Source organism: Parus major, chromosome Z, assembly GCF_001522545.3.
Source record: "Parus major isolate Abel chromosome Z, Parus_major1.1, whole genome shotgun sequence".
Classification (NCBI taxonomy): Eukaryota; Metazoa; Chordata; class Aves; order Passeriformes; family Paridae; genus Parus; species Parus major.
Genome location: NC_031799.1, coordinates 826,100 through 853,787, shown reverse-complemented (window position 1 = coordinate 853,787; position 27,688 = coordinate 826,100). Strand labels below are relative to the sequence as shown.

At 49.2% G+C, this 27,688-nt stretch overlaps 1 protein-coding gene across 2 annotated transcripts in view; it reads left to right on the top strand.

Moving 5' to 3' along the window:
* The window catches only part of CTIF (cap binding complex dependent translation initiation factor), a 137,666-nt gene extending 111,612 nt beyond the window's left edge, over positions 1 to 26,054 (top strand). For both annotated transcript variants that reach the window (XM_015615207.2, XM_015615206.3), the window contains exons 10-12: positions 5,217 to 5,372; positions 19,649 to 19,702; positions 21,540 to 26,054. In XM_015615207.2, the coding sequence (XP_015470693.1) occupies positions 5,217 to 5,372; positions 19,649 to 19,702; positions 21,540 to 21,755 (426 nt within the window). In that variant the 3' untranslated portion in view covers positions 21,756 to 26,054. The remainder of the gene's footprint in view (positions 1 to 5,216; positions 5,373 to 19,648; positions 19,703 to 21,539) is intronic.
* The last annotated feature ends 1,634 nt before the right edge of the window (positions 26,055 to 27,688 follow it).

Here is a 27,688-nt window from a genome sequence, read left to right as displayed (position 1 = left end):
TTCTGCATGGAAGCTGGAGGCTCAAAGCAGGTTTTCTGTCATCACCTTACTCTGCTCTGTCTTGTCTCCATGCTGGCAGTAGCGTAGGCAGGGGTGGTGTGAGGGGATCTCAGTGAGGTTCTGTCTTTGGGTGCAGACAGAGAGGCCAGGAGTGGGTGGCTGGAGGAAGAGCAGAGCCCGTGAAAGAGCTGATGTCCCACTTCACATCCCACCACCTCCAGCAGAGGAGCTTTTGTAGTGGTGTCAGTGAAGTGAGACTTGGCCAGTGAAGGTGTGGGTGGTACACAGGAGCGCAGTGAGACCCCACAAATCCATTGGCTGAGGTGTTTGATCACTCCCTGGTGCTGTCACAGGGTTCTTCAGCACCTCCTGAGCTCCTTCCAAATGCCAGTGCTCCAAACTACCCATCTCACTGGTTTGTACTCCTCAGGAAGCAAAGCTGCACACCAGAACCTCCTCCAAGCCAATACCTAAATACACGTAGTATTTAAATTCTAAGCAGGGAATAATGCAGTGATGTTAACTGTGCAAAATGTAATTTATGAAGCCCTTTCTAGGAAGGTCTGAGAAGAGAGCAGGCAGAGTGCAGCTGAGAGTTTGATGGAAATGCTGTGTTTCTCCAGGACAGCAGTAAGGGACAAAGGCTTTCCAACCTCTGCCCACCAGTTCCCTCCTCCAACCTATTGGATTTGTCTCAGACCTTTTTAAAGAGCCATTTAGGGCTCCAGTGTTTCTCAGAACATTGCCAGTAAGATCAACTATTTAGCACAGCCTATCTCAGCCTTTTATATAGCTCTTAGCACAGATATCTAAGCATCATATATTTCTTTTTGTGCAGTATTTCTGACTCAGTATTTCCTGCCTCCTTGACAATGACTGAGTAAACAGCAGAGCTGCCAGAGGAAGAGCCCTGTGTTTACAGAGCAACAAGCCCAAATGTGCCCTTTTTTTTTTCCCATCAGAAGGTGGCGATGCTTAAATTAACCCTCATTTTTATCCCTCACTAAACTTTTGCCCTCGAACTTGCTGCTACCAGAGTCAGCCATGGGTTGGTGGGCCCAAATCTGGGGAAAAGTTATTTGGAACATGTCTTTAAAAAGTGCTGCGAACTCCCAAGGGAAGAATTTTCGGCTGCAGCTGTCTGAGCTGGAGTGAGGGCTTAGATCCGATGGCAAAGTGCTGCTTCTCATCCCACCTGACTCTGCTGCCCACTAAAAATGTTAGAGGATGGATTTGCCTCCTCTCCCACAGAGTGGCCATTCCTCTTGGCTCTTCTAGCTTGGTCCTAGTCTTGGAAATGACATGGATATGACACTGTCATAGGCCAGTGTTGCATGAACTGCATCTACACTGGGATGAGGAGTGGACAGGAGAAAGACATTTTGAATTTCCCTTGCTGACAGGAGCCTCAGCCAAGCTGACAGAGGACCTGACGGGGAATGTCAGAGGCTTTGCTGATCCCTGGGCCATCTCTGTGATGTGTGTGAACACAGGCCACCCTGACCTACCTGTGGTGAGGCCCAAGACGATGAATGTGCTTAGCCTTCAGAGTTATGCCCCAAACTTGCCCTGTATGAGAGCTCTTTAGAGGTTCCCTTGGCATCCCCCCACTTGCCACGTGGTTTCCCAATGAATTCTTCTCCCAAACCAGGCAGAGAAGGAAGGCCAACCCTACCTGGTATAAATACATTTTATTTTAAACTATAGGCACTTGAAGGAAGGTCATCCAGTAAACACACCCAGATTATCTACAGGCCAGAGCACCCCCAAATTAGTAATACAATTCGTGTTTAAAAATACAGCCAAACCGATGAAAGATAATTTGCTTACTGCCCTGACATCACCACCTAAGCATGGGGCAAGCCAATCCACAGGTTATTTTTATATAACTCCGTGAGGCATTTCCAGAGCAAATAAAGTTCAATGGGCAGGGCAGTGACCCGGCTGTCTGGTTCCAGAGCTTTTCAGCCCCCTCAAGGTTCGTCATCAGTGTGTGGAGGTCTGTGGGTCAGGGCATGTCTCCATCGGATGTGCTGCAGGCACACAGGACGTGGGGTTTGTTCTCTGCCCTCCAGTTCCTCACCTCTCCCATGTGCTGGCTCTGGCTCATCCGTTTGGGATGATCCATTGCACAGCCTTTGGAGCTGCTCTCAGTGTCCTCCAAGGGTCGCAGGGCCTGCTGTGATCATGGCTGACCTGCAGCACGTGAGTCACACATGTAATTCCATTAATCTAACAGCCCAGATGAGCCTTGGTGGCAGCAGTGGTCTCCTCAAACACCCCAAGGCAGATGGGACACCTCTGCATGGGTGGCATTCAGGGCACACCATGGTACAGATCAGACCTGCAGTCTAAAGCCCAAATTCAAGGACAGAGCTCACTGGACCACCTTCCCTGGTACATGACACTGGAGTAACACCACTCTGAAGCAGGTGGGTTTCTCAGGATGCTTCAGGATGCCCCTTGCACTGCAAACCTGGCTGTGGTGGAGGCTCCTGCCAAGCCCAACTTTGGCCTGTAGGCAAGTGTGGTCTGGAAAAATTCCTTCCACTGGCAAGATGCTCTTCCTGCTTTGTCAGAGAAATCAGTATAACACCCCTCCTTTTACAGAATATTTTCAAAGTTTGGCCCAATCTGCAAATGGAACAAAATTACGCCCACTGCAGCATCACGTTTGGGTGCAAATGTTCACAGTGCCTTCCGCATCCATCCCACATTCCATCTCCCTCTCCTGTCCTTCATGGGGGTCCCTCAAAGTCTGTACAAACTTTTCTGTGACTGGAGGAGGGGGGACCACAGATCCCTTTGTTTTACAAGGATCTTGTTCAGCTGCACAGGTGGGGCAGTGTTCATTGATGTCTCCGCATCACCCACCGGGTGCCACAGGATGAAGAGGAGGGTGATGTATGGTGGAATCCTTTTCTGCCCAACTCCCATCCCAGGCCTGATGAGTTTGGTTTGGTTTGCTGGTTCGTTTATGGAATTCCCAGGGGGTTGGTGGGTTTGATGGTTTGGGGTTTTTTACAGAAAATACGTTTTTTAAAAGAAAATGTTGAAAAGACAGTTTTCTTTCTTGCAAGGGTGCAGAGCAGGGCGTGTTTGAGGCAGGAGCAGAAAGGAGCAGGATTTCCTGCAGTGGTTTTTATTCTTTCTCAGTAATCTGGGACTGCAGAGCCCATGCAGTTATCCCAAGCTGCTAGGAATTTCACAGCATGCCCCAGGGATCCCAGAATACAGCACAGCTCCCCAGGTACATGAGTGTGGAGCTTCCAGGCCCAGGCAGGACAGGAGGTGCTGGAGGGTATCCAGACTGGGCGAGGCAGGATGGGTATGGGGCTGGAGCTGGAGATGCAGGAGACAGTGCTAGGAGATGGGGAGGAATCAAGGAAAAGCTCCGGGGTTCAAAGGATACTTTCTGTGTACGATATGGGTGGATAGGACAGATTAGGGGCATGGGATGCTCTTGCCTGGGTTTTTAATTTCTCATTAATGAGGATATCATGTCTCTTTGACTTTTTTTTTTTTTTTTTTTTGCATTAAAATTCAAATGACAGCTCCAGAACAAGTAATTGGGTAACCTTGGGGTGATAACCTGAGCTTGCAAATAACTCCTCCATCACTGCCCAGGGATGGGCTGGTTAATGAAAGGATGAACTCTGCAAACTCCCCCGGAGAGTCTGGGGAGACCCAACAGGATCTGGCTGCAGGTTGACTTCGAAGTCGCAGACACAGTTGGGCAACTGACTTGTGGAAATGGGTGTAGAGAGGAATTAGTCATCACTGTTTGGTTAATAAGTGCCTCGGCTATTTTCCGAGTCTTTTTTCCTGCATATGCAAATACATATTTTATTTTTCCTTTTGTAATGAAACATATAAATAGCTCCTGCCTTGGATCTGCTGTGCATACAGTTGTGTCATGAAAATAATCATCATGCTTTTGCCTGGCTTTCTTTAGCAGCTGCTTCACTTAGCTTTGTTCTAAAAGGAAGATCTCCTGTGTGTTGTCCAGGGCAAGAGAGCAAACTTTGGTGTGGTGGCTTTTATATCTCCCCAGCTTTGCAGAGAGCAGCTGCAGGTCAGAGTATTTGCAGCAGCGAAGCCCTTTGTCTCAGGCAGTAGGAATAAACTGAGATGAAAAAGATAGAAGGTTATTTATTTAGTTGCTGGATTTCAAAGGTTGTGCAACCTGCACTGGGAGCACGTGGTGTAGAGAACGAACTTGTCTTCTTCAGTATTCCCCTGTTTAGTGTCTACTAAATTTTAGTACCAACGAAAGGTCACTATGGAGACAGACAAGCAAAGTGGGACGTCATGCAGGAACCTTTGCGGCATCTCTTAGGGCCCAGGAAAACCTTCTTGACTCTGAGCATGATGTACTCCCTTGTGCCATTCTCTAGAAGGGTTTTTATTTGGTTTTCTGCGTTGTCTTGTGATCTTTTCATACCCTTCCTTTGGACAAACCCCTTATTTCTGCCCAGCTGGAGGTCTGATGGAGGGGCAGCTATCTCCCTGTGTGCTTCCTCCTGATGCTGATCCATAAATCACGTCACTGGGATAATCCTTAGTCATGGCAACCATCAGTTCAGGCACAGGGTGACCTTTTAATGCCAAGCCCAGGCTGCCCTGATCTTGTGGTCGGGCAGGGAGCCAGTCTCTGCCATTATTTTGTGAGACGCCAGAGAGCAGCCAGACCATTAGGATGCTCCTGGCCAGACACTGGGTCTGCTGAAGATACTGGAATGAATGGGCTGGGCAGGTCAACCTGGACCACCAAGCCCAGCATGGCCACCAGCATTTCCCCTTCATTTTATTTAATCTCTCTGTTGCTGCTTTTATTCAGTCCTGGTGGTGCTGGCTTCTTCTCACCAAAAAATGAAGCCATCCAAACGCAGCCCCCCATGCTGGTAACCCCATGTCTGTCACGGGGGACAGCAGGACGCAGAGGACAGACACCATCTCTGGTGCAAGCTGTGGCAGTTATTGCAGGAGCTGGTGATATTTCTGCAGTACCTGCTTTCTGGTGGCTTTGCTGTTGAAATTGCAGCTGCTCTGTGTGTGTTGAGTAATCTCCCCACTGTTACTAAAGAGTCTGTCTGTCTGTCCTCCCCCCACCCCGAGTGTCAATTTCCTCCTGATTCCCTCTCTAGACAGCCGTTGCCTCTGCCGTGGTGGTGGGGTGTTGCTGATGCAGCCTCTTGTCTCTGTGCCTCTTGCAGAAGGATTTCTCCATGCGCGAGGAGCTGCAGCAGCGGGATGTGGAGCGCTGGCTGGGGTTCATCACCTTCCTCTGCGAGGTTTTCGGCACCATGAGGAGCAGCACCGGGGAGCCCTTCCGAGTCCTCGTCTGCCCCATCTATACCTGCCTCAGGGAGGTAAATCCTTCCCACTTTGTCCTTCCCCACCAGGGGAACAAGCTGCTGCATTGCTGTTTTCATTGCTGTGTGCAAAATTGCAGATTTTCATTGCTGTGTGGAGATGCCCATGGTCCACGGAAAGGCTGGGGCTGCCCCTGGATCCCTGGCAGTGTCCAAGGCCAGGCTGGATGGGGCTTGGAGCAACCTGGGATAGTGGAAGGTGTCCAACCCTGTCCATGGGCAGGGTGTCAGAACTATATAGAGGATCTTTAAGGCCCTTCCAACCTAAACCATGCTGGGATTCCATCTCTGTTTTATAATTCCTAGAGGTTTGCTCTGCCAACACTTCTCACTTCAAAAGTACCCACATCTGCAGGCATGCCTGGCTCTTCCTGCATATTGCCTTTCTGCTCATTAAAGCACAATAATTAAAGCACGCACTCCCTTTGTCCAGGGGTTAGAAAGGACCAACAGTTGGAATGGCAAACCAGGCGCTGGAGTTTGCAAATCCCAGTGTTGTGAAAATCCCCACATAAGCAGCTTAAACAGTTTCTTAAAGCAGGTGAAGCCACCTGAATACATGAGACAGACTGAGGGGACGAAGGAGGGAGAGAAATGAAGTCCCTAACATCCTTACACCCAACCCAGTGCAACAGAAACCCAGCCCTGTCACCAGGGATTGGGATTTTTCACTACCTGGTCACCTGACGAGCTCATTGTCCAGCTCCCCATGGCTCAGAGTGGTGGCAGAAAACTCGGTGAGTACATACAGAAAAGACAACTTGAGTTGTTAACGTTCCATAGAGGAGGAGAGGGCTTCCCTCCACCCTGTTTTAAAGATGGTTTTGTCTCCTGCTGGTGCCTGTAGAAGGCTTTCTCAGAAAAACCCGCCTTGTTGCTCAGGGTTGGAGCTGTGAATCTCAAATTGTCAGTGGTGCTTCTGTCAAACCATAAATAACTTGCAGTAAAATAAGTTCTCCGCTAGACCTCAGGCAAGGGAAGGATAAAGAAAGTGCTGGTGATGACTTTTTTTACATGCATGGGAAGTTTCCTCTGAATGCAAACACACCATAAACATTTTGTCTGGGTGGTAGTACTGTGGGCAGAGCTCACAGATGGTGACTGGAGCAGTGAGGAGTGCAGGCCTCATGATGAGACAGACATATCCAGAGGAGGAGATGGGAGAGGGATGCTAAGAATAGCGGAACTTCCCCAAAATCTCTGCCCACGGAGGTATGTGTCACCTTCTGGGGAAGATCTTGATGTCTAGCAAAGCCCCCGTGCCCATCCGCTTCCCATCGTAATCGTGACACAGCATAGCCCTGATTCTGCCAGAATTTTTCCCTGCCCACTCCTGTCTGCCCTCATCGTGTTGTCTCTGTCCCTCTTGTCACCTTTCTGCTCTGTGGGGACATGGTGGTGATCTAGAGGTGTGCAGAAGGACGTAAATTTCATATATCAAGGATATTTTTTGCTACAGGGCAGCTCCATAAAAAGATTTACTAATTATATCAAGATGTCATGCGTAAATTTGCTCTTAAAAATACATCTCTGTTCCTTAGCAGGACAGGTCTGTCCCTGTGGTGTTGTTTGTCACAGATGACTTTACTATACAATCTTTAATAGCGAGATGATCTCTAGGTCCCTTCCAACCCAAGCCAGTCTGTGATTCTAAGACTCTTAGCTTAGCTGACATGGGTGAGCCTGACTCTTCTGGCTCCCCTGCCCCAAAATGGTTGGTCTGTGACTTCTCTCTCCCCAGTGCTCTGACCTTGATTCATGCCATCCTCCTTCCATGGCTCTGGAATGGCTTTTCATTCTGCCACCGTTTTTTGTCATTGCCAGCTAATCCTGCTGTACAGGGCCAGCCCAGGGGAAAGGGCTACCTATTTGTCAGCAGTGCCAGGCAGCAGGGCCAAAGATGGGCTGCAGACACAGCCAGGGAGGTGGTGGGGTGCTCTGTGAGAGTGTGGAAAGTCCCTAACTGTGCAGAGTGCTCATCCCTTGGTGTTCCCCATGAACCTCATGGGCTAGTGTCCCAGCAGAGGAGGGGCTGTCACCATGGCCTATAAAGTTTTGGGCTTCCACATGTCTCAGGACAGGTTCACAAGGTGCAGTAGCACTCATCATGGGTTTTTCCCCTTCTGCTGATTGGACCATAAATACCCAAGCAGACTCCCAGCCCCTCACCCCTAGCTCCTTTCATGCTGGGTATTCCCCAGCAATCTTCCTCTGTGCTGCCCACAGACCTGCATAGCTCCCTCTACCTCCATCCACCCATCCTTTGACCATAAATCATTAGCAGAGGCAAGATAACATCTTTCCCTCTGCCTGTCCTTTCAGCTCCTCTTGCTTTTTAGTTTCTCTTTTTTTGTTTTTTGTTTTTTGGTTTTTGGTTTTTGTTTTTTTTTTGTTGTTGTTGTTGTTGTGTTTTTTTTTCCTTTTTCCTTTATAGCTCTGGCAGACTCAGCCAAAGGTCAGCAATGAGTGAGCAAGAGGAAGGGGAAAATTGCCTGATGACTGAGGCAAGAATCTCTCTTCCCTTCCCTCTGCAAAGCTTCCTCTCTCCAGCTCCTTTCCCCCCCAAATTAAAGTTTACTCACACCATCATTAGCTGGGTGGGAGGGAGTGAGGGTGGCCATGAGGACATCAGTGCTGATGGGGAAGAGTTGGGGACATGGCTGGGGCATTGAGTGACAATGCCAGCTCTATTTATCGATCTGTGTAGATGGGTTGGTTTTGTGGGCTGGGAAAAAAAAAAAAAAATAAAAGAGAAGTTCATTTCAGGCAAGGCTGGAGTGATAAATGCTGGGGTTTGCCAGCTGATCGACCCAGTGCCCATCACTGTCCTCTGTGTCAAACACAGCAGGGGAAATTTGGGTCAGAGCTGCCACCTTGCCCAGGCTGTGTTTTGGGGAGTGGCTGTGCCCCTTGGCACAGACACAGTCCACACCAAATCCCCATCCTGGGGGGCTCTGCCACATCCTCCTCCATCACTTGAGCTTGAGACAGGGGGGAGAAGGAAGGGTCTGCAACACTGTGATAGCATCACCCAGGAGCAGTATCCCTACCAAATTAAAAAGTTTAATTTCCATAACCATTCTGAGGGTTTTGGTGTGAGGTTTGTGCAGGCTGAGAGTGTGTCCTTGCAGCAAGATCCGGTGAGGTCAACACTGGGATTTTAGGCAAAGAGAAGGTTTGCCAAGGGAAGTAAGAGGTGGGTCCAGCTCTTGTTAAAATGGTTTAATGGAGCACACCGCATTTGGATGGTGGTTTGGACCAAAACATGATTTTCTGCTTGGAACAGTGCATATTTTAGGTTGGAAAAGGGCAGTGTGTTGGCCCAAAAATCAGACTGGAGACAATGGGGGAAAAGAGGAGAGCCCTTCGTAGATGAGAACAAGAGGCCTATTGCAGCCCTCAAATCTGGGAAGCCTGGGAAAAGAATAACAAAGCAGAGATGTTAAATAGAAATAAAAGTGCTTTCCTCCTATTCTTCCCTCAGAGCTTCGGGGAATCAAGGGTGAGCTGGAAGAGGGCATTGTTCCTGGGATAAAGGCTTTCCCCAGGGATGGTTATGCTGTGGCCAGAGCACTGTGGGTTTTACCCTTGCCTGCTTCCAGACCTGGCTGTTCTCACTTGGGACTAGTGGTGGCATCTTGCAGGACCTTGCACAAGCCTTTTATCTGGTGAAAACACTTTTAGCAGTATTAGGAAGTTGTGCTGTCTCTCTCCTTCCAACCTTATAGCCCTCTTGACTCTGGCCTCACTTTATTTCACAAAATTACTCTAAATTTGTCCTTGAATGTCTCCTTCCAGGATGCTAAGTGAACATGCTGACATCTCTCCTGCTCCAAAGCCTCTGCCCTATGTCCAAACACCAAGGACCATGCTGAGCCATGCTCCAACAATGCTTCATGTTACATGTCCCCCAAAACTAACTAAAACCAGGAGAATAACCACGGCACTTTGGTTCTTGCAGCCTGGCCATACTTCTTCTCTGTGGCCTTTGTCAGAGCCAGCAAAATGGAGAAAATGGGTAGTTAAGGCTAGGGAGCAGCAAATGTCAGTCGAACCATCAGAGCCCTGCGTGCAGTGCAAGGAGGGCCCAGTGGCTACTGAAGATGTGGAGATAATAAATAATGTTATTTGCCATCTATTGTTCACTGATTGTCACCACTTTTGCCTTCCCTAGCTCTTCTCTAAGCACAGCTGGAGCTGTCTATCCCTCATTCAGCTCTGTGCTCCCATGTCTGTGTGTGAGTCAGCAGGGTGGCCATGGGCCACCCCAGGTTGGTGCCCTCCCAGTTACATCCCCTGGTGCTGCTGGGAAGGGGGAACATCAGGACTGGATGCTGAGGGGCCTAGCCCAGTTCTAGGTGACATCTGAGGTCTGCAGGGAAGGAGGGATCACAGCCAGTGTGGCTGTTGATGGGTGCTCTTGGAAGGTTTGCCTCTTGTGGTGTCTGTCTCATCCTCAGCAGATGTTGTTGGGACACCAACCCAGGAGGTGCCCCTGGGACTGGGAGCTGCCACCTCCCTGCCAGCCCTCTGCCAGGAGCAGCCACTTCCAGCTCAGGTGGTTGGTGCCAAGTGCTGCTTTGGAGGTGTTTGTTCTTACAGTGGCATTTAGCAGCCAGGTAACCTGAGTAGTTGCCTATGAGCAAGGAGGTGGAAAAACAGGCTCAAGGGGCTCAGGCTCAAGGTGATGCCATGTGGCAATAATTCCACTGTGGTCCCTCGAGGCATGTCACCAGCTGGTGTCCCACATGGGCAGGCAGCACAGGGAGGGCTTGGCAGCCTCTCACACCCCATAGTAATTCTATCCCACCCCTTATCCATCACTGTGCTCTTCTCCTGCACAGGGCTGATCTTTTGTTGAAAGTTTAAAGTTTCTTCTTGACACTTTGCTTCACTCCACTGAGGTCCCTCTCATTGGCAGCTCCTTGAATACATTTCAGTACATCCCAAACTTGCTGTCAACTTCCAAACTTCACGAGATTGTGCTCCTCACCTCCTCCAGGTCACGGATAAGGATGCTGAATAGGACAGGTCCTGGGATAACAACTTGGTAGTTGTTCCTAACCCTAATCCCTGGCCTTCAGGCAGAATTGAATTGAATTTAATTGAATTGGAACCCAATGGCTACAGCCTTGTGAGCCAAACCATCCAACTTGGTTTTTTACCCATCTGGTTGTCCTGGCTTGGATACAAAGGGACTGGATATGAGGGGTGACAGAGAGCTGCCTCGGCACCATCCCACTCTGAGCCTCAGAGAGCACTGTGGGGGCAGGTTCAGAGCAAACCCCAGGAAGCAGCTCATCACAGAAAGACTAATTAAACTGCAGAACTCCTTTGTGCAGGACCAATTCACAGAGATCCCTCCAGTCTGAGGGGGTTATTGCTTCTGAGGCTGGGTGTGTACCCCAGGGCTATCCCCTTAAGAGGGATGCGTTCCTTGGCCTGACCCAAGACATGATTTTAGGGTCTAAATACCAACCCTGGGGACCAAGGGCAGCTCCCAGGCGCTGTGAATCACCAGGGATCAGACCCAGCAGGCTGGCAGCAGGCAGGACAGTTGCTTCTCTGCAGGAGTTGTCTCCTACCTCCAGTCTGGTTGGCAGAGACAGTCCCATTTCAGCATCGTTTAAAATCTTGGCACGCTCCCATCGCTTCCCTGCCTTGGTACACGCTGCTAACTGAAAGCCTCGGGGTGGTGGTGCAGGGAGGATAAATACTCCCTGTCTAATTGCCTTCCCCCCACGTCTGAGTCTGCGGTGCAGCGTGTAGACGGGTATCCACTCCCCTCCCTTCTCTTAGTGCCTGTTATCTCCTGGGGCCATGCTGCGTAATTTAGCAAAATATTCTAACACGGTAATTAACGTCTGAACTTCAAGAGGGCACTGCCTTTTCACTGTCTCCTTCAGAGGAAGAAAAAGGAAAACCTTCCCGGCTGCAGTCGGATGAGCAAGGAGGGTGGTGCTCTTTGGAAAAGAAAATTGTATCTTTTAACGTGGGTTGTGTTGGGTTTTGTTAATCACTCTCACTTTTTAAAAAGCATCAGCCTTTTGAGTCAAAAGAAGGGTCTTTGACAGTATAATGAGGTGCTAGGATTTTTTAATACTCTCCGAGTCAGAGAATGAAACAAATTTTTGCTTTATCAAATGAGCAAAGGCAGCAAGGGGATTGGATCTTGACCCCACACCACACTTCCATTCATGAAGCTCCATGAGGCCAGATCTGAGCAGAGAAAATATGTCCTTTATGAAGAAGGGGACTTCTTTATACATCCTCACAGTCCCCTTCTGGTTCCCCTGTCTGGTTCTGCAGAAAAGATTTGATCTCCAATCCAGTGGGACTGGGACAACAGGGAAGTGTTTTGTGTGGGGAAAGGATGGAGGACGAATGAGGGCTGTGTGCATGGGGGGGGAAGGATTTCAGAGGAGTGAAATGGAGGGACTGGGGGTCAGAGACAACAGGAGGAAGGAGAAATGAGGATAACAAGTGGTGAATTGTCTTAGGAGTCCCAGAGATGTGGTTTGAAACATGGAAGATACGGGAGGAGGGTCTGGGATTTGGAGCAAGTGGGGCATGTGGATATATGTCATAGCTTGCAGAGCCATGGCAGGAGCAGAGTCTGCAAAGAGCAAGAGGGGATGCCTGTCTGTAGGACCACGCAGGGCAGGGGTGGATATCCCTGTAACCTCTGTGCCTGCCATGCATAAAAATATAATTAACCATGCAAAAAGATCCCACGCCCCCAGACCCCCATAGCTGTGCTGGCAAAAACACTCCTATGAATGCAGCTTGTTTGGGAAACAACAGATTTCCTTTAATCCTGGTCATTTTGACCGAAGGGCATAGTTAAGGTGGAGGAGGTCAGGTGTTATTTGGGAGCAGATGAGGACAGGCCAAACTGAGGAGGGCTGCCCAGTGCCTGGAAGCCCATCTGCCCTATTGAGTATTTTATGTGCAGGAACATATTCTTGGAAAGCCACAGGAGTCGTTAAGCCCCAGCACTAAAGCTGTGATATCTTAAATAGGGGAGGTAAAATGCCACCCTCGTTTCTCTGGGACCCGTGGAGAAGGGAGAGGAAGCAATTTGTGCAGATAAAGAAGTGAAGTAAGATACCATCTCACAGGATGGTCCCTCCTCCTCGCGTGCCTTTGTTTTTCTCCCTCGCTCTCATACCAGGCATTGTTAGTTCCCAAAAACCCTTTCAATGGGATGTAAACACAACTATTTGCGTCTGCCGCTGCGCGCTAGCTGCCTCTGCAGAGCCAGGAAAGCACAGAGCCTCCGGCCAGCCAGGGTGGAGCCCGCTGCAATCAAGCACCATGGTCTCGCCACTGTTTCTTTCCATGTTTTGTGTTTCCCCGGGACCCTTGGGATGAGATCACATCCTCCTCTCCCAGGGTTATTATGTCTTCGGACAGGCAGGATGAAGCCAGTCGTCTGGGTGGCTTGAACTCCCTGTGCACCCAGACTGGGTGGCTCTGGTCGTCTGTCCTGCTCACCTTCGGATCCTGGAGGTCCACCTCCAGCCAGGGGATGTGCAACCACCAGGCTACTGTTGGATTGCAGCGTCTGGATTGATGAGTGACCAAATTTTCTTCATCATTGTCTCAGTAATTGCCTCTTAATGGTTTCCATCTTTGCAGGAATTTCTTCTGCCCGTTCCAGATCCAGGGAGAGAGAGTGTCATGTTTCATGGTTTCCCTTGTCTACAGTGGAAAGGAATAGGAGGAGTTTCCCACGACTTCGTACAGGGTTTTGTTCCTCTGGCCTTAATTCAATTTGCTGTTAAGTATCTCTGAGTTCCTCAGGAGCCTGACAAGGAGGATAACCAACATTTTGGTTTACGCAGTGCAATAAACAAACTAATCTCTTCTTACCATCCTCCCAGGGAGTCCTGGTTGTGTAATAGGAGAACAGAAGTCTCCTCCTAAGCTGAGAGGAGCACATCAATGTAAAAGGAGTTTGTGCCACCAAAACTCATTTAGGTTGTCCAAAGTATGTTAGAGAAAGTGTCTGCTATGGACATGGCACTGATGCAGCCACGCAGGGACAAAGCAGTTCAGCTTCTTGCCCCCTGTGCCACTTCATCTGGGCAGCTGCTGGTGGCCTCTTCCTAGTGGAGCAGCAGGAGCTGCTGTCAGACATTCTCACCCAGACTGAGACCACAACTGGAAAGAGGGTTCTCTCCGTGAGACACATGATCTGGTGGCACGTTGGGCATCTTCTGTAGCCTTAGAGACTTCCCAGATCTCCAGAGAGGTGTGAGCAGAAGGGAATGGGGAGAGATGCACCATTGCTAGTAGGAGCAGCTGGACACAGATGGCCTCTGCCAGCTCACTGTGTTTTTAAATCCCAACAAATCACATTTTGGAGCATGACAGAGCCTGTGCCTCATGGAGAGACCAGCATAGACAGCTCCACAAGGGAAAGATTTTCCCCAAAACCTTGTGTTTGGGCAACCTCAGCATCAAATGGGTGAGCAGAAAAGATTTCACTTATGCCTGTGAACTTCTAGAAGTCTGTTTCCATGTGCTGGCTTGTTTCTTCTCCAGTGAAAGTCACTCACATCTGACCTCCCTTGCTCCCAGAGAGGGACTCAGTACCCCTTTAGAGAGAGTGGTACTGGCACAACTTGCTGGTGGGGACAGGATGAGCTCAGCTGACCTTCTGATGTCCTGGGTCAAGGAGCTGATACAGATGATGGCAGCAAATGGTAGAAATCCTGAAACTGGCCCTATGGTAGAGCATTTTGCAATCACTCATCCCCACAAACTTTCTTTGTACTTAGAGTTTTCCTGAGTCCTGGCTGTTTTCACCACCTTGTGCCCTGTGACAGGAGGAAAAGTGGAGCTGTACCATTACCTGTGTCTCAGAGGTGACTGTCCCCATGCAGAGCCATGCAGTCCCATGGATCTCATCTTGGGCATCTTCCTTAAAGACTTGTGACAGTAGGTCAATAAGGGGCTGCTGGAAAGGCAGAAAATTGCTATTGATATCTGTCTGCAGAGAGCCTGTGAAGCAGAATTGGCCTGTGTTCCCAGGAGGACCCACCTAGCAGACTGGGGATTCCAAGAGGTTTTGGGAGCAGAAGTTCCCCAGCTATGGTCCATTAGAGCACTAAGACTGCCTGCATAGCTGTGTTAGCATCTAAACTGCACTGCCAGATACAGGGGATGGTCACAGAACCATAGAAGGCTTTGGGGTGGAAGCAACCTTTAAAACGTATCCCATTCCACCCCCTGCCATGGGCAGGGATACCTTCCACTATCCCCAAGTTCATCCAACCTGGTCTGGGACACTTCCAAGGATCCAGAAGGAGCCACAGCTTCTCTGGGAAACCTGTGCCAGGATCTCCCCACCCTCACTGTAAACAAGTTCTTCCCTCTATTTAGTCTGGATCTCCCTTTTTTTAGATAAAAACTATCACCCCTTATTGTGTCACTACAGTCCCTACTGAAAACTTAGTCCTTATCTTTCTTATAAGCTCCCTTCTAAGAGGGTCTCCACTGTGATCCTGGCCACAGAGCTGTGTGACAGATCCATCTGTCAGAGGATCAAGTCCATTATGGCCCTTCCCAAGGCCCTTTCTGGTTAAAAGCAGGCCTGGGAAGCACCATCTCTCACTCACTTCCAGTACAGTACATCCACTCTGCTTCAGCTCCGAGTGGCACAAATAACTGATCTTCCTTGCGGAAATGTGTCTCCATTTCCCTGCGTGGACCTGCTCCACACCAGCGAGCCGTTTGCAGCACGCTGCTTCCCCTGAGGTCATGCTCCACAGTCCCTGGGAGGGGGGAATACTGGGAGGCACCTCCTCATGACCCAGGTGAGGATGAGAAGCATACCTGTGGGCAGCCTCAGGCCCGAGGCTGCCTGGGTGTCCGTGCGTGTTGCCGCTGGACGCGTGAACCCGAGCTGCCCTTCGGGGAGCCAGGGCGAGCGGCGCGTGGGCTGCGGTCAGCCCAGCTTTCCCTGGGTCTCACCCCAGCCTCTCCGTGGCTCTGGGTGGATATTTTCCGTGTTTCTTGCGCTTTCACGCTGGAGTCATCACCAAAGCATCATAAAACACTGCATGCTAAGGGGTAGTTAGTGGCCAGCATTGCTTATGTGTCATTTTGCAAGCGATATCGTACACAGTAATTAGCACTGTGCCTTGCAGGAGAAATATCTTTGCATCTGGAAAGGGTAATGTGTGTGTTGGGCTGCTCCCACCCCATCTCCTGGGGAGAATTGCTGAAGAACACAATTAGACCTGCGTGGTTTGGTGATAAGGGGCAGTGGGGCTGGTTCTCCTGAGCTCTTCATGGTGTGGGCACCCTTAAGAATACCAGGTAAGCAGTTCAGCTTCTCAGCAGGCCAGGTGATCTCAGAAACCAGGTAATAAACCCAAATATTGGGGGTGAGTCCTGTTGTTTTCACTTACTGGTTTGCTCTTTTCCCCATACACGTGCATTCATTGCTGTTCAGGACACCCAAGCTGGCTCTCTTCGTGGTGAGGCACAGCTGCAATTTTAGGGCTCCTTTGGTCCTTCAGCCATGGCTGTTGGTCCCACCCCATGTGGCTTATGATGCTTATCTCTGCAGAGATGCAAAGAGAAAGTTCTGGGGCCATGGAGGCCAGGGGAGATGGATCCCAGTAGTACACCATGGAAACCAAGAGCCAACCTGCAGGGCACTGCAACTCCCCACAACACACAGCACTTCCAGGAGCAGACCCTAAGACTTACTTTGGGCTCCTTATGCAATTATCTAGCACCCAGAGCCCATCTGGGTGTGCTGGCTCTGCAGAGGACCTTGCCCAGTGCTCATCTCTTCAAGTGACATAGAAATTTGAACGAGAAGGCGCCTGATATCTTGCACCAGTCTGCAAGGCAGCGAGTCCAGCACCAGAAACAAAAGTGAGAAGCCTTTCGCAACTGAGGCTGGGTATTAAATGACTGGCCGGGCAGATTCTGGCATGCAGCCTCCTCTCTTAGGAAATCAGGCAGACTCTTTGTCTGCTTTCCAGCAGGAACTGCTGCTTTCATTGCCCGGCTTAGCCCAATACAGGGGAAACCGGCTGGAGCAAAGGGAAGTTTTTCTCGCAGACAGCCCCAGCCTCCGGGGGATGATTACAGGTTGAACTGAGGAGCGCGTGAGTCCCTGCTCACCTGCCCTGTTGTCTGCCTCATGCTCGTCTTTCAGATCCCTCATCCACGTCCACCAGCTGGTTTGAACCCTGTGGGAACCTGGTGAAGAGGGATGGGATGGTGCCCATAGTGGGAGTGAGGCAGAGGCACACAGCAGGGAGGAGCAGCTATAAATAGTTAAATAAATAATAATTCCAATGTGGGAGTGCTAATTTAATGGGTATAGAGTGTTTACTGTGAAATATTTTAAGTAAATATGAATTAGATTGCAAACATTGAATGCAGTTGGCTGGGTGGTCACACGAGTGCCAGGACTTTAGGGCTGTGATTTCCCTGGAGCTCTCAAAACATCATCACTCTTTTTTTTTTTTTTTTTGCAGCCCTGGTCACATCTGACTCAGGGGTCACAGAGCTTTGGGAAACCCTGTGCTCTAGTTGCTTTGAGTGCCTGGTGCTCACATGGGGCACCATCAGTGGGGTCGAAATACCCTTCGAGAAATACATGCAAGTTGTCATTTGTGGGTGAGGACATCCATGGTGGGACCCCAGGCAGTACAGTCCTTGCAGTCAGCAAGGCTCCATGCCAGGCTCCCTGATCTCCTGCTCTGTCTTGCAGGGGTCAGAAGCAGATAGTGCCTACACCCCAGAATGCTACAAATGTGATCAGCAGCATGCAGTGAAACAGTGAAACAGTGACATCCTTCTGATCTTACAGGCTTCAGTCTTTTGCACTGATGCAAGTGGCTGGCAGCCATCTGTGGCCATGGATTTGGACTCTGGTTCTCCAGACCACCAGCAGCTCTCACTGCTGGGCTGTCCCCTCATGTACAGGGATGTGCCTGGGCTTGGCAGGCAGGCTGTGGGCCTCCCCCACTTACAGGTCTCAGGCAGAGGCTCACCTGTAGTGCTTCAAAATGGTATCTCTTGGTACCCTGATGGAGCAGTGGAGCATGTGGTACTTGGGTGGACAAGGTGGGGCACATGGTGCCTTGGATGGATGGTGGAGCACAAGGTGCCTCTGGAGCAATGGAGCTGATGGATCCTTGATGAATGAGGTGTGCAGTGCTTGGTACTTGGATGGACAAGGTGGAGCACATGGCACCCTGATGGACACCTTGGAGCACACGCATTCTCCAGGTCACATCAGATGGTGTCTATGAGGGCAGCGTGAAGTTGGAGGGTGCCTGCCCAGGGCTGGGGGTTGGATTTGTTCTCTGTTTCATCATAGGTAGGTGAGACTGATCCTCATTAGCCCAGTACCTGAGCACTTGACAGGGACATGTTCATCCTCACAAGCACCTTTTGAGGTAGGGAAACATGTCCCAACCCTGTGTGTGGGAAGCCGGGGCTGGTGAAGTTGCAGCCTTTCTATGACCACATATCCTGGGCTGGGAGCAGGATCACTGAGGGGACCATGGCAGAGGAAGGGCTGGAGTCAATCCTAGCTCTACTTTCATCAGTTTTTGTATTATGTTCTTTACAAAAGAACACCAAAAATAAGAAAGGTGGTGTTAAAAGGTATTGTCTGCTACTTTATTTGCAGCCCTGCTTCATGCCATGCTCATGAGCAAAATACCCCAGGAGGGAATATGTGGACTGTTTTATTGGCCTGTTTATATTTTTCCCTGATACTTTTTCATTGTTGGTGTTGGGTTTAAAATAATCTCATGTTTTCTTGTGAAGAGTCTGAGCTGTTTGTGAGAACTTATCTCAGAGCACACGGCTTGGGCTTAACTAACATTTTCCAAACAACCTAGCAGAGAGAAAAACTTGGGGGTGGGGGGTGAAAAAAACTGTTGCATGATTTGAAAACCCTGGCTGAAGCTTTGGCTATAAAATAGCCAAAGAGAGATAAAACCAATGGACAACATACTCATTGAGATGCTGTGAACAGCATTGTCAAAGCAAATATTCCGCTGTGTGCCGAAAACAGAAGACAGTGAAGACAAAACTCTGAGTGCAGTGATAATTCCTTGTGTTACCTCTTCTTTCCCCTATCTATTTTCCAGCCAATGTGGAGCTGGTAAACAAGCAGACATTTATCTGTAGAGGAAGGAAACATGGAAAAACAAGATTGGGGAGGAGAGATGATAAGGCCAACAGTCATAATTTTGATTTTAACTAATGGATGTGACTTTGGAGTAACTGAACAATTTTTATACGGGCAGTTTTAATCAGTTCAACTGCTTTTAAAATGTCTGCTTCTCTCTAAAGAATTTCAGATAACAATGAAGCCAGTTTTCTCGTTTTTTCTCCTTTTGCTCAGTGGTTACTGCACACAGGGATTAGCTCAGGACCATCAGGGCTTGTTCATCCCAAAGTGATGGCATGGAAGTGGCTATAGCTTCATGTTGCCAGGACCTGTAATTGTCATAAAGATAATAACAAATAAAAATATGTATTTGTGGTCCAGTTTTGAGGGTCCTTGCTCATGGTTCCAGTGTTCGTGGGGTGAGACATGCTGAGCTCCTACACTTTGCTGTTGTCAGATGGAGCTGCTGGCCCTCATTGCACACCCTGAGTCTGAGCCAGAAGAGATGAGCATCTTCCTGCACCGTCCCATGCCACGTGCAACAACACTTTGGGTCTTTCCTGGAAGCTGCTCCTGCTTCCAAGCTCATGTTTGTAACACAGAGTTCAGGGAGAGCAGAGCAGGGTCGGAGTTGGTGCACCTGAGGCTCCATAGTTTCACTGGCACCCCTGGCCCTTGCACCACTGTGTAATCAGCCTAGAAGGAGCCATATTAATTACAGCGAATTGGACATAACTCAGGCAGTTTTGTGGCTGTCTGAAGTGTCTCCATGGGGATGGAGAGGTTTAGGGGTGGGTGGCAGAGCCCTTCCTTTCCAAAGAGCCACTCCTAAGTCTGTGCAGCTCCAGTGTTGTTGACTGACGGCTGCATTTATTCCCTGTGTGTGTGAAATGAGTGTTTTCTCACTGCCTGCCATGGTTTAAAAACCCAGTGTAACCTAAACAAAATTTATTATTAAAGTTATGTGTTTTCTCCTCTCCTTCTGATTTGTGTCCATTCCTCCTGGAAGCGTCAAAATCAACCTGGACAAAGACATAGAAGGAAAATCGTAAGGGAAGAGGAAGAGGAAGAATATCATGCATTTCTCACTGCTTGTCTCTTCTCTCTTTTGCAGTTGTTGCAATCTCAGGATGTGAAGGAAGATGCCGTTCTTTGCTGCTCCATGGAGGTAAGGAAGCATCTCCACATCTGCCCTGATCCTCATTCCTTTGCCCCTGCTATCCATGCCATGCATGTGTCAAGCAGCTGTTGGATCTTTCCAGACCCAGCAGCTGTGTGACCTCTGTGCATTTTGGAATAGTCAAATGGTTGGAGTTGGAAGGGATCTTTTGAGGTCAATTAGTCCAACACCCATCTGCAATGATCATGAACACCTTCCAGTGTCCCAGGCTGCTGCAAGCCCTGTCCAGCCTTGGACACTGCAGGGATCCAGGGGCAGCCCCAGCTGCTCTGGGCACCCTGTGCCAGGGCCTGCCCACCCTCCCAGCCAGCAATTCCTTCCCAATATCCCAGCTGGGCCTGCCCTCTGGCACTGGGAAGCCATTGCCTGGGTGCTGTCCCTGCAGGCCTTGTCCCCAGTCCCTGGGCAGCTCTCCTGGAGCCCCTTTAGGCCCTGCCAGGGGCTCTCAGCTCTCCCTGGAGCCTTCTCTTGTGCAGGGGAGCAGCCCCAGCTCTCCCAGCCTGGCTCCAGAGCAGAGGGGCTCCAAACCTTGGAGCAGCTCTGTGGCCTCCTCTGGCCTCACTCGAGCAGGTCAATGTCTTTCCTGTTCTGAGGAGCTAGATTCACGACCCCAGGTGGGGTCTCACAAGAACAGTGTGGGTAGAAGACCACTGTGAGATAAGAGACAGCCCTTGAGACTCTGTCATTGGGCATCCATGTAGATGGTGCAGGAAGTTTGGTAGCTGGGGTCCCATCACAAAATTACATCATCCTAGTGCCTTCAAATCTCTCCATTAGGTTTTTAAACACTGAAACAGCTGTATTGGATCAAAAGCTGCCCCATGACTTGCTGTGCTCAGCAGCAGTTTGGCAGAGAAGCAAATGACTGGACATGGCACTCAGTGCTCTGGATGACAAGGTGGTGATCAGTCATAAGCTGGACTCAAAGACCTTGGAGGTCTCTTCCAACCTAGTTGATTCTACAATTCTGTGAAATATAGGAGTTTATTGGTTACTTTTTTTGGGAAGTGATGGCCCCATGGGGACAGATGCTTTTCTTGCAGAGAGTAGTTGAAGTTGAAACCTGAATGGTGAAAATTCAGCAAAGCAGATGAGGAGGAGGATTTGATTTTTAAGGTAGGGACTTGAAAGTGCAGCCTCTCGTGGACTCATCACTGTCCACCCCAAACTTGGACCTTCTCTGTAGAACCACCTTGGGCTTGTGCTACTCGATGGAGGTTTTCCAAGGAGTAATTGTTTTAGAAAAAGCCCTTGGCTGTCTTCAGCAAAGCAGCACGACAGGTATAAATGCAGATCTTGGCAGGGCAGGATTTGTTATGCACACAGGAGCGTTCTGCTTATTCCAGCTAATGACTGGGAGTCACTGGGAGCTCTGAATCAGCGAGTAAATGAAGGGCCAGGTAAAAGGTAGGAATACCACATCACAGCCTGCACTTTGTTTTGACAATAGCATGATTTTTAGGTGGGATTTTTTTTTTATTTTTTTTTTCCAAAGCAATCCGTCGCTGCTGCCTTTGAAGTCAGTGGGAGCTGAACCATTCACTCCTCCAGCAGCCTGGTGCGGATGCTTTCGAAAACCTCGCCCTTGGTGTTCAGCTCTTGGAGCCTGCTGCTGGGTGGTTTTGGTTTTCAAAAGCCATGACGCTTTTTTTTTTCCTTAACCTTGCCCACACCAGGCAGGGCAGAACCGTAGGGACGGGAGCTGTCTGTAAAAAGCCAGAGGGGTGTTTTAACATCATAGAGTGATAGAATCCTGGAGTGTCTCGGGCTAGAAGGGACCCACAAGGATCAGTAATCCGTGGTTGACCTCTTCTTCTCCCAACAGCTGCAGAGCACCGGCCGGCTGCTGGAGGAGCAGCTGCCCGAGATGATGACGGAGCTGCTGGCGATAGCACGCGACAAGATGCTGTGTCCCTCCGAGTCCATGCTGACCAGGTCCCTGCTGCTGGAGGTCATCGAGCTGCACGCCAACAACTGGAACCCCCTGACGCCCACAATCACGCAGTACTACAACAAGACCATCCAAAAACTAACAGCTTGAGGGGCAGGGCAAGGTGGGGTGGTTAGGGACGAGGAGAAGACACGCGCCTTGAAGGGACCCGGCAAGAGCTTTTCTGATTTAAATCCCCCAGCAGACCAAACCCAGCATGCTCGAGAATTACGTTGGTGGGGTGGGGAGGGAGCAGCATGTTTCTTTTTCAGCCGCGCCGCCAAGTGCCACCCCTCCTCCCTGCCGTGGTTTTGTTTTAGGGGTTTCTTTTTCTGAACTCATTGCTCAAGCAGCAGCAGCGCATCCCGCCGGGTTATTGTTTGGCTTTCGAAAGAAGACAGAGAATTTGGAAAAGGAGGGGGAAAAAAAAAATAATCTAAGTGGGGGCTAGTATTGTTTTCACGCCGTCCTCCTGCCTTGTCCTGGCCAACTGGCAGGAGACAGCAGGCAGCATATGTCTCGGGAGGACAAAGCCAGGCACACAGTACACCAGACGCTCATAATTGATGGCTTTTGTCAAGCGGGGCTTGCGTTAGGTCCCCCCCCTCCTTCTCTTGTTTTCGACTTTCTGTGTGTTCCCCCACCTACCCACCCCCCCTTCAGAGGCAGATTGGAGAGTGGGACGACTTTCTTATTTGCACTGGGTTTTCTTTCTCTCGAGCATTCGTAATTTCTTCTTATTGTATTGTTGGACAGACAGTTGTGAGCAGCTCGGGGATGGGGAGAGCAGCGCCTTCCCTCGAGCTGGGTTACGGTTTGTGTGAAGATGCTGGAGAAGAAGGAGTGTTTTAAAGGAGTCCTAAAGCCACTGCAGAATTTACTTAGCCACCGTCATCTTGCCAGTAACCTCCTCGGTGGATTGAGAAATGTGTCCTTTGAGCTGGGGGCTCTAAAAACAGGGGATTCTGTGGCTCTTGCTGTTCAAGTCGCCGTTATTCCTCAGCCACTATAATCATTTAACTTTTTTTTGTAATAATTCTTTTTTCCATTGAAGGAGTGCTTTATTGTTATTACTGTCATGGTTGTAATTATACATTTAAATCCAGGCCTGTTATAGTTGGGCCTAATAATGTACAGGGCACGGGAGAAATGAAGGTTTGATGTTCTTTGGAGACTGGTAAAGAGAAGACAAGCAGCGTATAGCAAAAGAAGAGGATAAAAAGAAGAGGGAAAAATAGAAAAGCCAAAAATAGAAGTTTTGAGCCTGGCTTCTAACTAGCTGAATATGCTATCCAGCGTTCCTAGGTGTGCAGTGTGCAGGAGCAGCTCTGTCCCACGCTCGGTGTAAGTGGCACAGTGCCACTGAGGGATGGGGATGTCTTCAGAGAGACAGAGTGTGCTCGGGGGATTGCTCCAGGCTGCTCCAGGATCCCCTCATGGCTCCGTGCTGGAGCGTCCCAAGGGAGAGGACAGCTGTGGGGGACGGTGGGGACATGCCACCCGGAGGGTGAGAGACTGGTCCGGGGCAACGCCTGAATCGTGAAGAAGACGCGGTGGGCTCCTTGTTTGGTGATCTAGCAACACTTTGACTTAGGAAATTGGACTTTTTCCAGTGAAACCTAGCGAGGGTGCAGGCTGCCCCATGCTGCCTGCAGGAGCTGAGGAGGGCTCGATGCCGCCAGCCCATCCTGGTTTCTTCTCACTGTTCAATTTATTCCTTTTATGATAAGAGAACTTATGCCACAAGGATGGCGCACACGGACCCCGGACCAGGCAGGCTGGGCCTGAACTCAGCAGCTCAAACCCGTTTTTCCAAGCAAAACGTTGCATTTCTGGTGGCTTGTAGAGAAGAGAGATTTCACCCCGGCCTCCTTGGATGTGCAGTATGTTCTTGGGTGCCTTATGAATGTGTTGGTCTGTCTGCGATGGGGAGGAAGCTTTTGCTGCAAAATTTAAAGGGCAGAAATTTTCAGCAGAAAATGCATTGCAGGGGTGTGAAGAGTCGTGATGCTGAAGTTCAATATTATCTGAATTTTCGTCTGGTTGTCTGCTGATCCCATTTCCATTCTGCACTTGGAGCAAGAGGAGCTGGAAACAGGAGCTTCAGTTTTCCTGACTGCATAGAATGCAGCAAAATGATTGCTAAGTTCACTAGAATTGTCTGGAAAAATTAACTTTTGCTTCACTTATTCAAGCCCAGGAGCTTCGCACAGTGACGGCGCCTTGCGTTGGGTCAGCTTCATTAGTAGCAATGTGGTTTGATAGTATTAATGAGCAGATGAACTTCATTTAGTCGGCAAAGCCCATCAGTATTACGAGGCTCAGGGCTGTGCCCATTGCTCTTTGTTTTTTCTGCTCCCTGAATTCTCAAGGAGTGGAGGAGAAGGGGATATAACACCCATCACAGTGCACTCAGGCAGAGTGTCAGTCTTCTGGGAGAAGGCCTGAAAAACAGTTTTGTCTTGTTGTTTTGGGGTTATTTTTTCTTTTTTTTTCAGGAGCAGAAAAGTCCTATAGCAAGGACAGCAACCTAATGGGTTGGGGTGCCAGGGATCCTGCCAGCAGTGATCCAGACTGCCACTCTGGCCCCTGCAGCTTCTCACTTCCCACAGAATTTTTTCTTGGGATGTAGTGAAAGAAGAAAAAATAAAAGAAAAACATAGATAATTGGGGATTTTGTTTCTAAGAACTTGAATTTTCACCCATTAGTGCATCAGAAGGCATTCAGAGTCAAAGTGTAAGCCACAGTATTTCTCCTAAAGCATTTCCCTACCCCTACCTGCTGTGAGAGCTTATTCAGTTTTCTCACTGTGGGGCAGTCCTGCAACCCCCTCTGACCAGGCTTGGCCCATGACTTTCCCTTCCAACACTGGAAATGAAGAACTTTTATGTGAACTCTGTCGGTTTTTAATGTCTTACCATTTATCTCTGCTATTAGCATACATTCATCCAGCCATTAACTGCTTTGATACATCAGTCACTCTGTTGATGTCTGAGAATCAAAATGTTGACCAAAAATGGGGTTTTTTCCCCAAAAAATTTCATGCTGCCAATGGTATCTTTCTGAAGTCCATCAGTAGGAAGCCGGTGGGCACATGGCATCATTCACCAGGGTACCGTGTTGGGAAAAGAGGCACCACAAGGACGTTTGATGGGCAGGATGGGGAACAGTGCTGGAGAGCACCTGGAGATCCTGGAGTGTTTTCTTCTCTCTCTCTCTTTTTTTTCCCCCCCTCCCCTTAATTTTTTGGCTTACTTTGCAAACGGTCGCCAAAGAGCGTAATTTTACAATGTGTTATTTTTAGGTGCAAAGCCACCAACTACATCTCCCCAAATCAGCCAGAATCCACCTTTGCTGCTCAATAAAAGTACCTGTGTGGGGTTTTACTGTGTTGTCCCCACACAACTACATCAGCAAAGGTGAAAATAAACCTCCTCAGGCCAAATGTGTGTGGGGCCAAACCTCAGGGTGGCGTGGAGGCGAGTGGCTGCAGCACCACCTCTGTGTCCATCTCCCTGGGATGCAGTGCAGGTTTGCTGACTCCCTGCCAGGCTCCCCAGTTATTATTCACCTCATTCCTGGTAAAAATCTTTCCAAACTGATGGGTTTCACTACACAGAAAGTGACTTGTTTGGTTCCCCCATGAGGGATTCCACTGCTGTTCAGAGAAGTCTTGTGTATATGGAGGTGAAACAAAAATGGGGAGGAAAAAAAAAAAGGAAAAGTAAGTGATTTGCTTGGTTCCCCTCTTCCCCTGAAGGAGATTAACTAGTATCTATTCTTGGCATGATTGATGGCTTTGAAAGAAAACTTGTCAGAATAACTTATGATTTATTTTTGTGCTTATTTTTATAACACCCCTCACTTGGAGATCTCTCAAAATCTTAACTATGATTTTTTTTTTTAATTTCCCTGCTGGGTATTTTATGGCTTTACACTAATTTTGCTCTTCTTGGTGTTAGCTATTAAGCAGTCCTGGTGATATTTTCAGTATTTTTTCAGAAGAAACGATACAAAGGGTTGCAAAGTCCACTGTCGATAGCCAAGGGAGCTGTGGTGTCCTGCAGAACACAGAGTTAACACTAGGAAATATTTTTTTTTTTTTAAATGTATTTATTTGCATTTGAAAAAGCGACATTTTTAATTTAATCATATTTGTTAAACTAAGCGCTTTAAAAAAAATTTTAAAAAATTTTTAAAAAAAAAGGAAAAAGGTTTTGGGGAGAGTAAAGACTTAGATATTCATACTTAGAGAAATCACAAACTCATCGTTTTCAGCGTTTCAGAGACTGTTAAAACAAGGGAGCTCATAACTCTTTGTGGCAATTCAGTCTTTGTTTATAGAACATCCAGACCCACTGTATGCTATAAAATGCATCATCTGAGTAATAAATGTTTAAAGCTTGACATTTCCCCATCTCTTTGTGGGTACGCGCTGTCGCTTCTCCTGCTCTGGGAGGGACCATCCTTTAGTTCAGGATGGAAGGAAAGGAATGTGTGGGTGGTGGGAGCAGAATATCCCTCGTGGTGGAAATGCAGCTCAGGAGGGCTCTGTGGGGCCACCTCAGTGCTCCTGGTGCCAGTCACATCCTGCTGCTCCCCCTGTGGGGGCTGGTCCCTCTCCCTGACACCTCTCACAGAGGGAGGGTGAAAGTTTTTGGGAATGGTGCAAAGGGCTCAGAGATCCGTGGATGATGATGGATTGAGCCCGTCTCCTGATCTGCCTCCATAGCTGCCACTCCCCTGCTCCCCATCCTCTGCCCAAAGCAAATTTCCCACCTCTTCATGTCCTACCTCAGCTGGGCCTGGGGGTGTGCCAGAAGACCCCCCTGATGTAATCACATATGTTCCACCCAGTGCTACAGCAACAAGGGCTCCTCAACCACTGCTACCTGTTAAAAACAGTCTGAAAATTATACTCAGATGTTTTTCACAAAATCACAGAATATTCTGATTTGGAAGGGACGCACAAGGATCATCAAGTCCAGGTCTTCAGTGAATGACCCATACAGGGATGAAGCCACAACCTTACTGTTACCAGCACCGTGCTCTGACCAACTGAGCCCATCTCAGAAAAAAACAGGTTTACTCCAAGGTCTCCTCTGAAAAGCCCTTCTCAAGCCCAAGACAATTAATTTTTGGCTAACTGGAGTGCCTGCCTCTTTTTCTGGCTTGAGGGAGATAAAAAGAGAGGGAAGAAAGAGACAGGAGGTGAAACAAGGAGTGAAAATGCCAGCAGGATCCCACAGGGAGATCCCTGTTCTTCCCAGACCTCTAATTCCCACATTCCCCCTGCATTTCCCAAATGCCAGAGCATCTTCTCCCTCTCAAGTCAGGGGCTCACAGGACACAGATGTCCAGACTTCCCCAGGGGTCACCTCCTCCCAGGGACAACGTGTTTGCTCCAGAGAGCAGGGCTTTGTATCCCTACCCTGCCCATCATCAGTGGAGGTGCCTTGGTTGCAGAGTGATGTCCTGCACACCTCACCTTCTCCCACTGCTTTGAGCAACGATGGGCTAGAAAGTGATCCTCAGAAAGTTGGGTTCAAGAACATCTAGAATTTAGAGCAGAAACTGGGAAGGAATTCTTGGCTGGCTGTGAGGGTGGGCAGGCCCTGGCAGCTGGGGCTGCCCCTGGATCCCTGCAGTGTCCAAGGCCAGGCTGGACAGGTTTTGGGGCAGCCTGGGACACTGGAAGGTGTCCCTGCATGACAGGGGGTGGAACAAGGGGGTTTTTAGGGTCCCTTCTAACCCAAAATCATTCTGTGATTCTATGAAATACCATACCTGACCCTGTGTCACCCTTCCAAGGATCCACCCCTAAACATCCCCATCATGAGCCCCAACCTGCAACCAGACCCTACAGCTCTGGGGTGTGCTGGAGTTTGGCCTGTTCATAATCGGGGGTTTCAGCATCTGGACCAGCTCTGGGAAGAGTTTATCAGCACTGGAGTTGGGCTGGGAGTAGACAAGCCAAGAGCAAAGACGATCCCTGGGGCCCCTGGGACCACCAAGATGTATTAAATGAGAAAATAACCTGCAG